At 41.8% G+C, this 15896-nt stretch overlaps 1 protein-coding gene across 1 annotated transcript in view; it reads right to left on the bottom strand.

Moving 5' to 3' along the window:
• syne1a (spectrin repeat containing, nuclear envelope 1a) overlaps nucleotides 1-15896 on the bottom strand; it is a 135460-nt gene that overhangs the window by 20433 nt on the left and 99131 nt on the right. Inside the window, exons 94-123 of the mRNA XM_061707319.1 lie at nucleotides 14600-14713; nucleotides 14230-14391; nucleotides 13664-13855; nucleotides 13385-13558; nucleotides 11624-11815; nucleotides 10689-10820; nucleotides 9188-9288; nucleotides 8859-9009; nucleotides 8596-8724; nucleotides 8320-8493; nucleotides 7984-8199; nucleotides 7781-7882; nucleotides 7119-7238; nucleotides 6837-7037; nucleotides 6556-6729; nucleotides 6326-6457; nucleotides 5199-5395; nucleotides 4935-5067; nucleotides 4656-4838; nucleotides 4376-4525; nucleotides 3702-3878; nucleotides 3459-3614; nucleotides 3217-3372; nucleotides 2629-2799; nucleotides 2408-2541; nucleotides 1674-1878; nucleotides 757-939; nucleotides 497-643; nucleotides 252-406; nucleotides 19-166 (exon numbers count right to left, since the gene is read on the bottom strand). Coding sequence (XP_061563303.1) covers nucleotides 19-166; nucleotides 252-406; nucleotides 497-643; nucleotides 757-939; nucleotides 1674-1878; nucleotides 2408-2541; nucleotides 2629-2799; nucleotides 3217-3372; nucleotides 3459-3614; nucleotides 3702-3878; nucleotides 4376-4525; nucleotides 4656-4838; nucleotides 4935-5067; nucleotides 5199-5395; nucleotides 6326-6457; nucleotides 6556-6729; nucleotides 6837-7037; nucleotides 7119-7238; nucleotides 7781-7882; nucleotides 7984-8199; nucleotides 8320-8493; nucleotides 8596-8724; nucleotides 8859-9009; nucleotides 9188-9288; nucleotides 10689-10820; nucleotides 11624-11815; nucleotides 13385-13558; nucleotides 13664-13855; nucleotides 14230-14391; nucleotides 14600-14713 — 4761 coding nt within the window. The remainder of the gene's footprint in view (nucleotides 1-18; nucleotides 167-251; nucleotides 407-496; nucleotides 644-756; nucleotides 940-1673; nucleotides 1879-2407; nucleotides 2542-2628; nucleotides 2800-3216; nucleotides 3373-3458; nucleotides 3615-3701; nucleotides 3879-4375; nucleotides 4526-4655; nucleotides 4839-4934; nucleotides 5068-5198; nucleotides 5396-6325; nucleotides 6458-6555; nucleotides 6730-6836; nucleotides 7038-7118; nucleotides 7239-7780; nucleotides 7883-7983; nucleotides 8200-8319; nucleotides 8494-8595; nucleotides 8725-8858; nucleotides 9010-9187; nucleotides 9289-10688; nucleotides 10821-11623; nucleotides 11816-13384; nucleotides 13559-13663; nucleotides 13856-14229; nucleotides 14392-14599; nucleotides 14714-15896) is intronic.

The following is a 15896-nucleotide window of genomic DNA, read 5'->3' as shown; positions in this document are numbered from 1 at the left end:
ACGCATTGACTTTCAAACCTCGTGGTCTCTCTGCTGCTCCAGCAGACTCTCATAGTTGCCCGAGATCTCATCTGCCAGTTTCTGTTCAGTCTGAGACAGGAAATCCATCCAAGCCTCACACTTCTGGAGGAAATTCTGCTGCTGGAGCAACACTGACTGCAGTTTACTGGAGGAAGACAGAGGTCCTTTTTAAATGAAGGATTCACTGTGCTGCTACAAACAGGTCTAAAACAGGAGGAGGTTTAAGTTACCTGAACCTCTCAGTGAGGTGAGCAGTGTGAACCGCCCAGGATCTATTGAGATTTTGGAGCCGTTTGATATCTCTGTCACTGACTGGGATCCTGTAAACCAGCTCATTCACACGTTCCAGGTCTGGAGACAGACTGCTCAGCCTCAACAAGTGCACCTAGAAAAACAAACAGCAGGGCAGTTGAGGAAACTCTCTCGCCATTCAGATTAAAGTTATAGTAGGAAGTCAGGACTACAGTGTCAGTACCTTAAGTTTCTCTATACGTGCCTGAACCACAGTGAGCTCCGGCGAGCCGACTGGGTCAGACTCCTTCAGCGCCTCCTCAGCCTGCTCTGCCTCACGGATCAGGGCTTCCATCCGCTCTATGAAACCCTGACAGGCCTGAGATCCAGACTGAAATAAACACAGAAGGCTAGTCAGTACAGTCTGAAGTCTTACAAACACATAGCTTCTTTCATAATTTAAGGAACATTTACATGACTCTCAAGCAATTCTGGTTTCCCGACCTGCAGTGCTTCTTGCTGCCTGTAAAGGGCGTGCTTGAGCGCTTCTAGACGATGAAAAAGTGACAGTTGGTCGGACTGGAGTGATGCCGAGGATGAGGCGTCAACTTGGCTCCTCAGCTGCTCCCCTAAAGCCTGCAGCTGTTGGAGCAACTGCTGCACTGACTCTTGGTGACCGAGGCAGTCCTGACAAATGGGTGAGGATGACAGTTGCTGAGTTTATGAGCAGGACAGCAGACATAGAAACAGAATATTGAAAATGTCTTTGGTTCTTATTGACCGAGTTTTAACAGGGCTCAATTTGTCAAATTAAAGGCACTGTTTTGTCCAAGCATAAAGAGTAGATTGTCTGCAAGGAGGTCAAGAGATTGTGGTGTCCTTAGATTTTGAAGTCTTAAACAGGCTATGCAGCACCGGAAAATTCTTCACTGCTTTGCCTGGCAACAGTTGAGTGATCCTCAGTCAAAATAATAGTCTGCTTACACTTTAAGACTGAGTGTCTCTAGACGTTATGGCCCGTCATGATCAGCGTGACACCGGGGGACCCCTGCAGTGTAAATCAGGGGCCTGTCTTCCCCCTTAGCAGCGTTCCTCTAAAAAAGCTTTTGTTAGATTGTGCTGTGAGTTTATATTCAAACAGACAAAGAGATGGGATGCATTTGGGGTTCAGCAGTGGCGATGGAGGCTTTGTGAACCCTCACAGTGAAATGACAAGCAGTTTAGGAGCTTAGTCCCAGTTCCTTTAAGATGAAACTGAGGCTGTGTGGGAACAATCCCCCAGTATGACTATATTTGCCACAGAAATTATGTGCATGGTGACTGACAGTAGACTTTAAACCTGGACGCTAACGACGATGGAGAAAAGTTCTTATAGTGTGGAAAAATGTTCAGAAAATCCAGAGCTGGACATTAATGCTCACATTGCAGTCACGTATCCAGGCACTGCTCTCCTCCTCTGTGATTTCCCTCTCTGTGGCGCTCCTCAGCAGGCGATCAGTACGCTCTTCCTGTTTCTGAACTGCTGCCACACACTGGTTGTACAGCGTCCTGTAGTGCTGCCACAATCCCAGCAAAGCCTTACTGCTCCTTAGCTGCTCTGAGATCTGCTCCAGTAGGTGATTCCACCTTCAGAGGAAAATCAGAAAAGAGTTACGAACTGAAATCAGCAGAACCTGAGGTTTATAATGACGATTTAACATTACTCTGAGATAGGGCTGTGCGATTAATCGATTTAAAATCTAAATCAGATTTATTAATCAAGACGATGTTAAAAAAAGGAAAATCGGAAAATCGATTTTCCTCTCTCTTTTTCTTATAGCTGGAAAAGAAGAAGAGAGCTGTCTGCATTACAGACAGAGCTCGTCTAGTCATCTTTGTTTGGTCAAGAAAATTGTAAATGTTGTCACTTTACTAAACTCAAGGAGGATTTACAGTATCTTTCAATTGCACTTCATTCCCAATAGGGAAATTTGTTTGCTATTTTTCTTTAAAAATAAAGATAAAATATTTGAAACAATTTATTCCATTGTCTTTTGTAGTTTTACCAAAAAAATCGAAATCGAAAATCGGGTTTTCAGAGAAAAAAAATTTGGATTTTATTTTTGTCCAAAATCGCCCAGCCCTACTCTGAGACATTGATTTAGTTATTTTTAACCTGATGTTGACATCCCGGAGTGCTCTGTTGAGTGTTTCAGCCACAGAGGGATGACACTCAGTCAACAACTGGTGGGTTACAGAGCCGAACTTCCTCAGACTGCTCTCCTGTTTGTCCATCTCCTCCTGCAGGTTCTGTATAACAAAGACATGCACATATTTTTTATATATGCTTTTCAGAAAAGTGTCTCTTTTCAGCAGTTCGCTCCCTGCACTCCTCACCTCCAGACTCTCCACTTGCTGCTGCACTGCCTCCAAAGACCCATTAAGGAGGTGCAGCCTGGATACAGCGTATTTCCCCTCCATCAGGTAACCGTTAATCTCTTCTGAAGCGCGGCGATACAATGTCCACTGATCCAGCACAGACCGCAGGCTCACCTTCATCTGGCTTATCTGGCATGAAAGGTGAGCAAAATGTTCATGTGTGGGAAACGCCAGTAAAACACCCACATGGGAAACAGGCTCCACCACATCTTAATGATTTTTGAGTTTCATATTAGCTCAACAAGGTACTTTATTTGTTGATGGGAGGCTTGCTTTTGTTATAATTCTCTGACACTCAGAGAATTATTATTAATAATAATTAATAATAAAAATACAAAGTCCGTTATAAATAAAATGTATTATTATTACTATTATTATTACAGATCAGTTAACACTTTTACATCTGTTTTGATTTTTAAACCTTCTGGTGTGTCAATCACCTAAAAGTAAATGTTAGTGGGGAAGTGGTGCAAATGAATAATAATTGAATAAATTAAGTAATACAATTGACATTGAAGTTGATGTTCCAAAATTGTAGACACTCACCATGTGGTCCAAATGAGCCCAAGACTGGTTTAGCCCTTTAATGGTCTCCTTAACAACCGAGCAGGCTGCACCTTTCTTATCCTGGATGAGAGCGTTTCCTCTTTCCTCTGCTTTTTCTAGATCCTTCTCTTTTTCCTTCACTTGTTCTTCCAACTCCTGAGACAGCAACGCAATTTATTTTAAGAAAAACTTTATGGAGTTAAAGAAAAAACAAACTGTGTGAGGAGTGTGTGTGCAGCTACCTGGCAGTCTTTCAGTGCATTCTGCACCGATGCTACATCCTCTATCCTGTGTCTCTTCTTCAGTTTCTCTTCCTGCAGTGTGAGCCAGGTCTTCAGTGCCTGGACACCATTTTCATGCTCTAACCAACTTTCAACAAATCCTTCTAATAGCTGAATCTGAGAGATGAAAAAATCCCAACATATTAATTTGCTTGAATCGCAAAAAATAGAATTACTTCTAAATGAAATGTTATACTACTGCACCTTTTCAGCAATGAGCCCCTGCAGTATCTGCCATCTTCTGTTCATGGCACCCAACTTTTCAGCAAAATCCGTCTTGTCACTGCGCTTTCCCTCCACATCCTGGCTGCTGATCTGCAGCACCGACTGGTTCACGAAGTCCACAGTCAGCTGCTTACAGGTCAGATCTATCCGGAAACCCTGTTTATATATATTTAAAAAAAAAGAAGGTCATTACGAGACTATAATGAGAGTGACTGGAGCAGTCAAAGGAAGGACTCACAGCAGTCTGACCAGCACTTATCCATGCTGTACACTCTTATGTGATTTATTGCTTGTCGAGGGCCGAAGAACATAACCTCCTATCTGCAAAATTGTCTGATTGGTGTTTTTCACTTTGGATGGTGTTTTTCACTTTGGATGACATCACAAGGTGGGCTGCACCTATTCAGCCTGTAGGGGTAGGGTTAGGTTAGGATAGGGGTATCCTTAAAAAATAGCATTCTACAAGAAAACAACACAGTTTTTTGTGTTTTCCCAAAAAAGTGAAATTTTCAGATAGGAGGTTATGTTCTTCGGCCCTCGTTGTGTTTGTTCTCTCAGATTTAAGTCGCTTTGGATAAAAGTGTCTGCTAAATGACAGTAGTAGTAGTAGTAGTAGTAGTAAGGAGGGGTGGGAAAAAGTAGTTCTTCTATACCTTATATTTCTGCAAGAAGTTTTGGACCACATCTGAGCCCACAGCTTCCATGATTTTGTCTTCATCTTCCACTATGATGTTCTCCATCAGTGAGATCCAGCTCATTAGCTCTGTGATGGCATGTCGTGATGCCAGTTTCTCCATCTGCAGCTGTGGGTCAAGAGAAAAAGGGTTAAAACTGTACAAAAAAAACTAAAAGCAGCTTTAATTGTCGAAATGTTGATGATGAAAACAACTTTTACATAAAATTAAAAACTGTACACTGCAACTGTTCTCAGACCTGGTGAAGTTTCTCCTGTACGACAGGGATATGAGTAAGTAGCTCCGCCCACTGAGTGTCGATTTGGCCCAGTGCTGTTCTCAGGCCGGCTGTTTCTACTCTTTTCAGTCGCAGAAGTTGGTTACCTGTGCTCAGCACTGATGAGCGTAAAGACGACTTGGCATCCACCTCTTTTGAAAATTCCTTAAAAAAAAACAAGATGCATGGATTTAAGACAAGAATTCACTCAGATCTTGGTATGTAGTTCATTGCGTCTACTGATATGATAACCTGACTGACCAGAAAGGCACAGAGGTGGTCTCTGACAGTCTCCAGCTCCTGAGGGACCGTCACCGACTGGGTAGTCCAGAACTCCAGTCTGTCCAGAGCTGACTGCAACCAGTGGCTCAACTCTGCTGACTCGCTCTGGTACCTTAATCACAAACACAAAGCAAAGTGATACTTTTAACACTGTTAGCTTTTTCAAAAGGAGAAAACCAGAATTGCTGACAGACCAAAGCAAATTGTCTGACACAGAAAGTGTGTGTGACCACAGAATCAGACCTGGTCCAATGTTTGAGCGTTGAGTCAAGACGGTGCAACTCCTTGTTGACTTTAGTGGTGGAGGAGAGCCAGTGCTCTCCCAGCTGTGTCAGCTGGCTCTCCAAATCTGAGCAGCTAACAGACAGGAGAAGCCTCTTCCCCTCCTCCAGGACCTGGTAGAGCTGCTGCTGATGCTCCGTCAGACTGGCTTTCAGACACTGCAGATGAATTAGGAGGTCAAATTACAGTTTTTCACAATTGTTTAAACACATTTATTGGAACATCAGACACAATGTGCACAACCTGAAACTCATGTTTCAGGTGGCTGAACCAATCCTGCTGAACTCCAAGCACATTTACTGCTCTAGACTCAAATTCCCATTCCATACCACACATTTCTCACAACACTACACACAATTCCCAATATCCTGCACACTCTTCCTGAATTCCCTCTCTTGCTGTTCACACAGAACACACAGTCAATCACATTTCTAAACTCCAAAGGCTGTTGTGAGATATGCAATCAGTAATTTGCCATAAAAGGGTCACAGCTGAGCTCCTGGTTTGTTTGGAGAACAATGGATGGTGGCAATATTGAGAGAGGTGAGCAGCTTGCTGTGATGTCCAGTGGACTGCACATTTTGAATCCAAATACTGTAAAATATTATTTGTTGTTACAGTAAAGAATTATGTGTTGTTTTCTATTTGAGTAGCATATACATATGAATACTATATGGTGATATATTACATCCAACAGCTGAAGGTGTAACACTGAACATACAAATGCAGGATTCTACTGAGACATTCGTAGAGTGTTTTCCATTCATACTATAGTGTCTTCCATTCTGCACATCAGTGTTTAGTGGGTGCTTAGAAATGTCTACTCAAATGATGTATGTGTTTGGCATTTGAGAAGGAAATACCATTTAGTGAAGAGTTAACACTGTTTTGAGGGTAGAGTGTGCTTTTGCAAGAGAAGTGTAGGATTTTACATTTTGTGTGTGAGTTTTGTAATTTGTGTTTAGAGTTTTGAGAAAGTGAGTTAGTATATCAGGAAATGTGTTTAAACAATTGTGAAAAACTGTAATGACTGACTTATACAATATTTAATTCCATTTTAGCTTTCAAGGTAGTATGAAGATGCTGACCTGGTAGAGGCCGATCCTTTCATTGAGTTTCTCCTCTGTCTCTTCAACCAGACCAACAGTGGGGATGCTACACTCCACGACCTCCAGCTGTCTGCAAAGAGCCTGATAGTCTTCCACTAGTCTGCTCCATGACTGACGGGTAGAGAGCAGAGAGGGCAATTGTTACATATTTTTATCCTGAAAGTACTTCTCCTGCCATTTTTTTTCTCATCATAAATCCTTGTTCTCACCTCCAGAATGCCCTCCAGCTCCACTCCCCTCCTGTGGGCTTGTTTGAGCACATTGTAAGACAAAGTCATGGTTTCCTCCAAGGCTTGGCTATCCCTCTGTGCCACTAGACCTGACACTTTACTGTAAAATGTCTGGGTGAGGATCATATGACATTCCAGACCCTGGAAAAACTCCTGTATTTGGGAAAAATGTGTTTAATGCTGTTAAAAAACCCCAGAGATATTAAAAACAGATCACAGCCAGACAAAAAAAAAAAAACACAAAGAAAATTCCTACATACTTTGTGCTTATCCAGTAACATCTGGACCTCAATGACAGAAGCCACTGTCATCTTTTGGTCGGCAGCCATTTTGTCCTGAGCAGTGTCCACCAGGTCAGTGAGGTCACGGAGTGCAGCTTCATACTGAGCCTTCAGCGACAGGCCATGGTTCAGGCTACTCCGCCTGGAGCCCACCATGAGCACCAGTTCCTCATACGCATCCTACAAAAGACCCATCAGTGTATTACATATTAAGTATTACAGTGAAATATACAGCAAGACGAGGTAAAAACAGATGTTTACCTGCAGCTTGAGTATTTCCTGGTTGGACGTTTGGTCAGATTGGAGTCCATCTGCTTTGTTCCTTAGCTCGGTGACTCTTTGCTCAAACTCTCTTAGGCTGTCATCCACCTCATACAATGTCTACAAAGGACACAATACATTCAGTGAAAAGCTCTTGGAAAAAACCTCCATAGCTTCTCAACTACAATTCTGGTTTCATTTTCATTTCATTTTATTCTTTATTTCATTCAAAAAACAAAACAATTTAATACAAACACAAATACAAATGTTCCTAACTTATGAATGAAAAGGGAGCAGAAAGAAGAAGAATCTTATCTGATCTGCCCCTTTCACAAATATAAATATATATAAATAAAAAATAAAAAAAACAACTAAGTGAATAAAAACAACTAAAATAAAATTAAAATAAGATTAAATAAAATTACCACCGCCTACAGGTATGTCAATCAAACTCAACATTTTTCGTTATATTTCCTTAACATACAGGCTTTAATTGTTCTTTTGAATTTAATGTTTGATTTGGATTCTTTGTTTTCTTTGTTCAGATTGTTCCATAAATTGATTCCTTTCACAGAAACACAACGTTCCATCAATTTTGTCCTGCATCTTGGTTTTATAAAAATCTCTGTTCCTTTAAAGTTATACTTGCGTTTCAACCATACCTCCGACTGTTTGGATGCAGGTCTGTCTGCCATTCCAGCCGTCTTCTGCAAAACCTGATGTTTGATTTCTGTCAGGGCCGTGAACAGCATCTTCAGTTCATTCTGGTGAAAATAGCAGACACAGTGTTAAATATGTGATGAAATCTCAAAACCAAAGGTTGGACTAAATGAAATTTGTGGGGTAACAGCTTTAGCTTTCACACCTGGAAAGTGGCATGTTCCTGCAGCCTGTCCCTCATGTTGTCGCAGTGTTGCTCCAGAGCAGAGTCCAGCAGGCCCATCCTCTCCTGCAGCCCCTCCAGCGTGTCCTCCATCAGGGCCCGGTCCTCTGCCCCACACACCCGGCTTGTTCCTCCACCCAGCAGATCTCTGCAATGGTTCACCTCCCTGGTCATCTCCTTTAGTTGCTTATCCAGACCCTGAACCAAGTGGTAAAAGTCAGTCAGTCATTCTGGCCAGAGCGTCATCTTACGTTAGATTATTTTGTCCAATCCCAGTAGTTTTTGATTAATGTAATGATCATATTTGCTTTCTACTACCTCTAGATTTGTGAGTTGGGTTTCTGTGTCCTCAGACAGCAGCACAGGACCAGAGAGCAGGTTATTCTCAGCAGAATCTAACCAGGAGGAGGCTGCTGATACTGCAGCATACAGATCCTGCTGGGTGGCTGTCCCTCCAGAAGATGATGCCAGTTTACCGTCACCGTCTGCTGCCTGAGGGAAGAAGAAAATCTATATTTAGTAAATGGACTGAAAGGTGTCAGTGACAAAGCAATAATTTGTGAAAGGACATATTTAAATAAACTGGTACTTTACTTCTTCATTGATTCTTTCCAGGGTCTGGGAGCAGGCTTCAAATAATGTCGAGGGAGAGCGGGAGATTTGGCTAGAAACTTCCCCTCTGAACACCACACTGGGACTGGAGAGTCGGGAGCGGTGAAGGACCTGCGTGCAATGATATGATACGGTTAGACTGACAACAAGTATAACAGAGAAAATGTAAAAATTACATCCAAGGATGAACAAATGGTGACAAAAAAAATCAAAACAAAACCACATCACAGCCTTGGCCTGTTTACCGGGCTAAGCTGGTCTTGTTCCAGGGAGTTGAGGGACAGCTGCAGCTTGGTGCTCTGATCTTTGTTCAGGTTTTCCCATCTCTGTCTCATCTGCTCCAGAGGAGACACGGTCTCTGTCTCCAGCAACACTCCAACAGGGATGGACATCTCACTAAATAAAGGAGAGGAGGACATTTTCAACAGATACAAACTTCTCTCCCCCTGCAAAATCTGGCAATGCAAATACTGCAGGCCAGCCAAAAAAAAAAAAAAAAAAAAGCTGAAAAAAAATCTGGGATAGAATATTATTCTGAATATCTGAAATATAGTTGGAAATACATTGAAAGTACCTGTCCCCATTCGGTGTGTTATGTTGGTTGAGTAGCTCTTCCCCGACACTGGCTACAGACTGGAGCAGCTTCCTCTGATTAGCCACTTGCTCCTGCAGCTCCTGGAAAATATTAGACTTTTATCAGATTAATTCATAGAGGTTTCTACCTTTGTCTTTTTCAATGAACTGATTGTAATCAAAGAGTGTCAGAATTAGGTCTTAAAATGTAGCAAAAATAACCACAGATGGAAAAAAACAGCACAAAATATATTAAATTACAGTTGCTTTTGTAGCAATAACTTGAAGGAATGATTTCCTCTATGACACGATCAATCTTGCATCGTTGTTGAGTATTTTTAGGCCTGTTTTGTCTATAATTTTGCTTCAGTTCAGTAAGGTTTGCTTACTTTGATTTATGCGCAGCTCTCATAAGGATCTGCCACAGCGTTTGGTTTGGACTTGGTCAGTGAAACTCTTTTACTCCTATTTTTCCACCAGTGTGTTTTAGATTTGCTGGTATGGTGGGATCATTATCCTGATACATGAACCAGTTTTACCCAGGTTCAGCTGCTGGACAGGCGCGCTCGCTATGAACGTCAAAGTACTTTGTATAAAGAGAAGTTCCTGGTTCATCCGGGCAACCTTCTAGCATCTTGAAGTTTCCCTTGAGGTTCTGTAGCCCCCAAAACAAGCCCAAATGGTGAGAACTTTGCTTGAATTATGTTTAACCATCTCCACTTCTGCCCAAAGAACATTGTTTGAGAAGTCTTGTGGTTTGTATAGATGTAACCTTACAAACATCAGCCATGCTGCCAGAAGGTGACTTCTCTTTCTAGAAAGCAGATGCTTTTCCTGGCAGCCCTTTTACAAACCACACTTTTACAAACTATATCATCTCAAAGTTTAGCATTTAATATGTTAATTCAGGCCCTCTGGAGCCCGAAATAACTCTTGTTTTCTCTGTGTTTTCCTCCCACAGACCTTCTCGGAGCACTGGACAGTGTGACTTTAGGGTGAACTTGCTGGATTTGTAATTGAGCTGAATATTTTCTACTTGTGAATGATCTTTAATTTTAATGAACGATGGAATCCAAATTGTTTGAAAATGATCTGATAATACTAAACATGATCCACCTCCTTCCTCCTCCTTCGTATTAAACTTAACACATCCCATCAACAAACTGCCAAAACATTACATTACGATATACTCACACTTGCTAAGAAAATAGTTAATCAACTGCATTTCATTTGCAGCACCTGGCTGCTACTTTCCACGGTTTCTTTTCACATGGACGAAGTAATGATGTAGGTAGTTTTTCACACACTAATTCTACATTTTCATTGTTGTTAAATGGATAAGGATACAGCGATATTTTTCATGTGATACTGTTGATATAAAATCATTTTAAGACCCTCTAATGACCAGACTATTGTTTTGTTGTTGCATTCTGATAAATATTAGAAATGAAATGTTTGCTTTCTTTCTGAGCCTGATCGTATAGGAAAACAGATTCTCATACCCTTTGTTGAAGCAGATGGTTGTGGTGTTGTTTCGAGCGTGTCGAGCGGGCCTGCGACAGCCAGTCCTGGACATTCGGACTCTGGGACAGAGAAGAATCTGGCTCACTGTCCTCCTGCTCCTGCAACGAACCCTGGAGAAAACACAGATGTTTTAGGAGTGACACATAGCTTAAAAACAGAACTACATGTTTCCTCTATCATTTTTACTGGAGGGAATAATTCGATTTTTTTTAGTAAGGAATAATACATCTGTATTAAACTAAAGTATACAATTCCTTAAAAACAACTCGGAACTCCAGAGGACAGATGTTTGGTTCATGAGGTTGTCTTTGTAAATACATTTTGTGGACGTATCAGAGGAAAACTTTGTTTTTCTCAAATGGACATAAAGGAAAAGCAAATAGGTTATGTTGTCTCAACAGAAACACACCTGATGGACTGCATTTAGTGTTTACATGTGAGGACTTAGTTTCCTTTTGTCAGTTGTCTGAGACCCACAGTGAGACACAGGATGCAGTTGTTCCATGGTGGAAAACAATGGACTTTGACATGACATTTAGTACTTTTTGAACAATGCTACAATTCATGTTGTGACCAAGTTCAATGTAAGGCAGTAAAGCAAAAGGAAAAAAATATAGAAGCAGAGTAAAAAGGACATGGATGGGATAATCTTTCCCTGCTGGCCTTCGGCAGGAGGCTCCCACCTTTTGAGCCTGGTCCTGCTCAAGGTTTCATCCTCCTAAAGGGGAGTTGCCACTGTTTGGCTTAAGGTTTGTATCGCACTAGGGGAGTTTTTACCTGCCATTGTTTATTAAATAATTGCTTGGGGGTCATGTTCTGGGTCTCTGAAAAGCACCTAGAGACAACTTCTGTTGTAATAGACGTTATATAAATATAATTGAATTGAAACAAATGACACAGTGACTAATCTCACCTGTATGTCCACCTGTTTGTCCTGCAGCATCTGCTGCAGCTCCAGCAGGCTGTCTTTGAGGGAGTGGAGTTTGACGGTTAGTTGCTCGGCTTCTTCCTTGGTTTCAGCTCGGCCTTCCATCAGCAAACTCTCACTGTGGACGGAGAGCTCTGACAGGTACGAAACCTTCTGCTCAATCTCAAACAGCATGTTCTGGAAACAGTCATAAGATTTATAGTTCATAAAATGTCTATTTGTAACCCTCCTGCATGTAAATATGTTTTTATGAAAAGTAAGAACCAGCGCTTAGAGTTTGATGTGTTTTGAGTAATGAAAAAGTGAATGTTGGGCAGAAACTGTTTAAAAATAATGCAACAGCTGCCCAAATATGTTACACTTAATTTGAATTAAGCAGAATCATGGAATAACATCTTATACCTTTTTGGTGCTTTAAGCTGGTTAGTTTCATAGTTATAGAGTTTGATTTGCTGTTTCCTTCTGTCAGCTCCTCCCCTGCAGTTTTGTTTACCATATTTCCTTAAAGTAATTTCATCTATGATCTTGCTGTTCTAGTTAATCTGTACTGAATCTGCATTTTCAGACAGTTTTTACCCCATGAACACAGAACTCTGCATGAGCCAGACCTTTGGACCTGACCACTTCAGGAAGCATGTGTAAACTTAATCAGCTTATTCTCCCCCACAAGATTAATTCCATAACCCCATTCTAATGTAGTCTAATTGCATGAAATATACAATATTGGTGTTTGTTGTTTTAGCTCTCCCAAACATTATGCTCAACTCAACAGAAAGGAAGGAGAGATGATCCTAAATCAAATTCAAGTTTAACATCTGCCACCATGGGACATCACCCACTGCAGGACCACCTGCCATGTGGAAAAATCCTTTAAAGGCACACCAGAGTGGTATAGTGTTTGTTTACAATAAATATGATGATCATTTTGTTTGTGGACAGTGTCAAGCTTCCATGGTACAGATATAAAACAAATGGTTTTCTCAGTAACAGAGCTTAGTGCAAGTTTAAGCACAAGTTAGCTACCAATCCAACTAAAAGGTTTCTGGTCAACAATGTCCTAAACCTTTTATTTTATTTTTTATATTACCTCATTAAACTGTCCCAAGCATACAATTTAGCCTCTTTCAACATGTGATTTGTGAAACTAGAATATCAATTTCCACTTAAAGACCTGAATGAAATGTTCACAAGGACACAGAACAATCCTAATTACCCCACTGATAAAGCTGTTGTTACGATGGAAACATGGATGAGAAATGACACGCGGCGTCGGCTAATGGACGAATGTTTGAGGACAAAACACAGGATAAGAGCTTAATCCTACAAAAATGACAGTTTATTGGAAAGTAAAGGAGTCAAATTCCTTTCAGTTCTAAAAATATTTTCTGCAAAACTTTCTTTTTAAGATTGTCATTGTGCAACTAAACTTATGGCAGCAATGTAATACCAAGGGACTGAAGCCAAGTAAAGATGCTATTTTTGTAACAGTGACACAGTGGGACACTTCACTTTACAGTACTACTTTAATAAAACAGTAGCAAACTGACTTCCACACATTGCCTGGGGAAATAATTTACATTGGTTTTCCTAGATTGTGTCAGTTTATAAAAATCAACAGAACATTTCAGAAAATCAGAAAATGCAAACCCTCAACTTTGAGGTGCCACTTTGATCGTTAGTAAATCAAGCTGAAAATCTTTATGTCAAACATGAAATCTTTAGTGAGAGCAACTATGCCAATCTGACCTGACAGTCGATAAGCTGCTCCTCCATATCCATGTCTTCATTTTGGGGCTGAAGGGCAGAGCTGAGGGTGGCACGAGTGCTGAGCAGCCAGTGATCGAGTTCCTCTGCCTCACTATGGTAACGCTGCAGCGCCTGTTCCTGTCGCTGCTCCTCTAGCTGCTCACTCAGTTTTTCCTGCAGTGGTCGATGTGACAAACAGATTAACAGCAAATAAAGGTAAGAACAAATATGGAACGTTATGTGTAAGCATGAGAAATTGGGAGATCTTCTTGTGTCCACCTCTAGCAACTGCCGCTTCCCTGAAGCCTTCATGCGAATGGTGGCCATCCTCTCTCCCAGTACGGTGAGAGTAGACTGGAGAGCTAGCTGGTCACCGGCCTCCCCATCGCCGTCGTCTGCCAGCTCCTCCGAGAAACACGTCTGTAGCGCTCCAATTTCCTCTTGCAGCATCAGGATCTCATCCATCAGGGCCTATAAACACAGTAATCAGATCAGAAACACAGCGACGTTCTCAAGAAAATGAGAGGAATGAAGGAAAAGAAGATGGCAGAAGTGCAGAGATAGACTGTTTGTCCAAACTGCCTGACACTTGTGTTAGAAAAAGGAACTGTGCCTGTCATAGCCGTGGTGTTGGCATAGCAACGGATAACTGTGCCATGCAGTCTGTGAAACCATTGCACAGTCCAGTGCAATACCAACCCCCTTTCACACAGTCCCCTTGTGTTAGTGCCATCTTCGTATTCTCACAAAAGATGTGTTACACTACTACCTTAACAGTCATCATCTGTTCACCCCTCGTTTATCCCTCGATATATCTCCAGGCATCCCAGTCCCCTCTTACTAACCTGATGTGCAGCCATCTGGCTCTCGGGTGTCTTGTAGGGCTCCAGGCCCTCACTGAGTGACCCTTCTATGGACTCCATCTTAGTAGAAATAGACTGGAGGGATTCCTGATAATGTTGCTGCCGCTCCAGAGCTTCATATAAGCTCTTCTGCTTCTCACTGATCTGTGGCAGGAGAGAAACAAGGACAAAATCAAAGTGTGAGATTGAATCAGTCTTCCAGTCACCTTCTTTAGGACTGGTCTATGATTTTGTGACAACTCTCATAACTCTCACATCTTCAAGAATCCAAAGATCGGAGACCTACAGTACTGCATTCATGATCGTCTTTTTATCTTTTTTTAACTGAATGGATGTTGATAATGTGACATACCACATTTTTGAGTGTTTCCCAGGATCTCTGCAGGTCATCCAGGTTAGCAGCACTGCTTTCCATCGACGGGTCATACAGTTCCTGAAGTGGTGCTCGACTCAGTGCACCTCGACCCTGTTCCACAAAGACACAGTGAGCGTGACTGCAATTTGTGCAACAGACCAGGCAAGATGTGCTCACTAAAGTGCATTGATGCTTTAAAGGGGACCTATTATGACATCTAATACCTATTTTAAACAGGCCTTGAATGTCTTAAAAACAAGCTTTTGATTGTTTTTGCTAAATAAATGAGAAATTCAGCCTCTGAGCCATGTCTTTATCATCCTATTCTCTAACCTCATTCTCTATGAGGGATTCAGAGTGGGCGGGGCTGTGATAATGAGGCTCTGTGCTGATTGGCTGCCTGAATGACGCGATACACCGCTACGAAAAAATGGTGGAAGCTCTGGCCAGCGGAGTTAGTTGTGGGCGTGGTTTGACACATCGGAGGCCGACCTATGTAAATCGCTCCCGTCGTTACGTAACGACAGGAGCAGAATCTGAACGGCTCGTAGAAGCCACATCACACTGGATGGATCATCCGGGCGGCTGTACAGACACTGCAGAATTTGGTTGCTTTCCTCCTTCTCTGAGTTGGCAGGCTGAGGGGAGACCACTTTATATATGTTAAAGCAAAAAAAAAAACATGTTTTTCATAATAGGTCCCCTTTAAAGTTTGTTCCAGTTCTAATGTGCTCCTAAACATGACATCAGCAGTTGATTTTTACATGATTGGGGAAATATGTGGCACAATAAAAGATATTCAATCCATCCTCGCACTCTGATAAAACTTTAAAAAGGACTCAATATTGCCCCAGCAGCTCAAAGTGAGATTGTAACTAAAGTCATGCCACATGTTAATGGTTAGTAATGAATTGGGTTATGCACACACTCAAGTTCTTTACTTGACACCACAACTGCATGACATGTGATGCAAATCTGTTTTGGTCTTCGTCGTTTTGTTTTCTCCTCATCAGATTCTTACTAAGAGGTCATGAGATGAAGTTACACCCACCATTCTCCTTCCGCCTCTGTTCAGTATCCCTTCTGCCTTATTATTGACCTTATTGGCTTTTTCTTCCTTCAGCCACTGAGCTCAAGGAACCTTAACAAAACAGTAACAGACACTGGCAGGGCAACAAAGTCCTGCTGCATCATTCTCCGTCACAGATCGCACAAAAGCTGCTCTACGCTTTCTCAGCCCTGATTTTAACGTCGCACATCGCCATCTTTATCGCGGCAAAAACACAAGTGGTTA

This window comes from Cololabis saira, chromosome 18 (genome assembly GCF_033807715.1).
Source record: "Cololabis saira isolate AMF1-May2022 chromosome 18, fColSai1.1, whole genome shotgun sequence".
Taxonomy (NCBI): Eukaryota; Metazoa; Chordata; class Actinopteri; order Beloniformes; family Belonidae; genus Cololabis; species Cololabis saira.
This window is presented reverse-complemented; position numbering and strand designations above follow the sequence as displayed.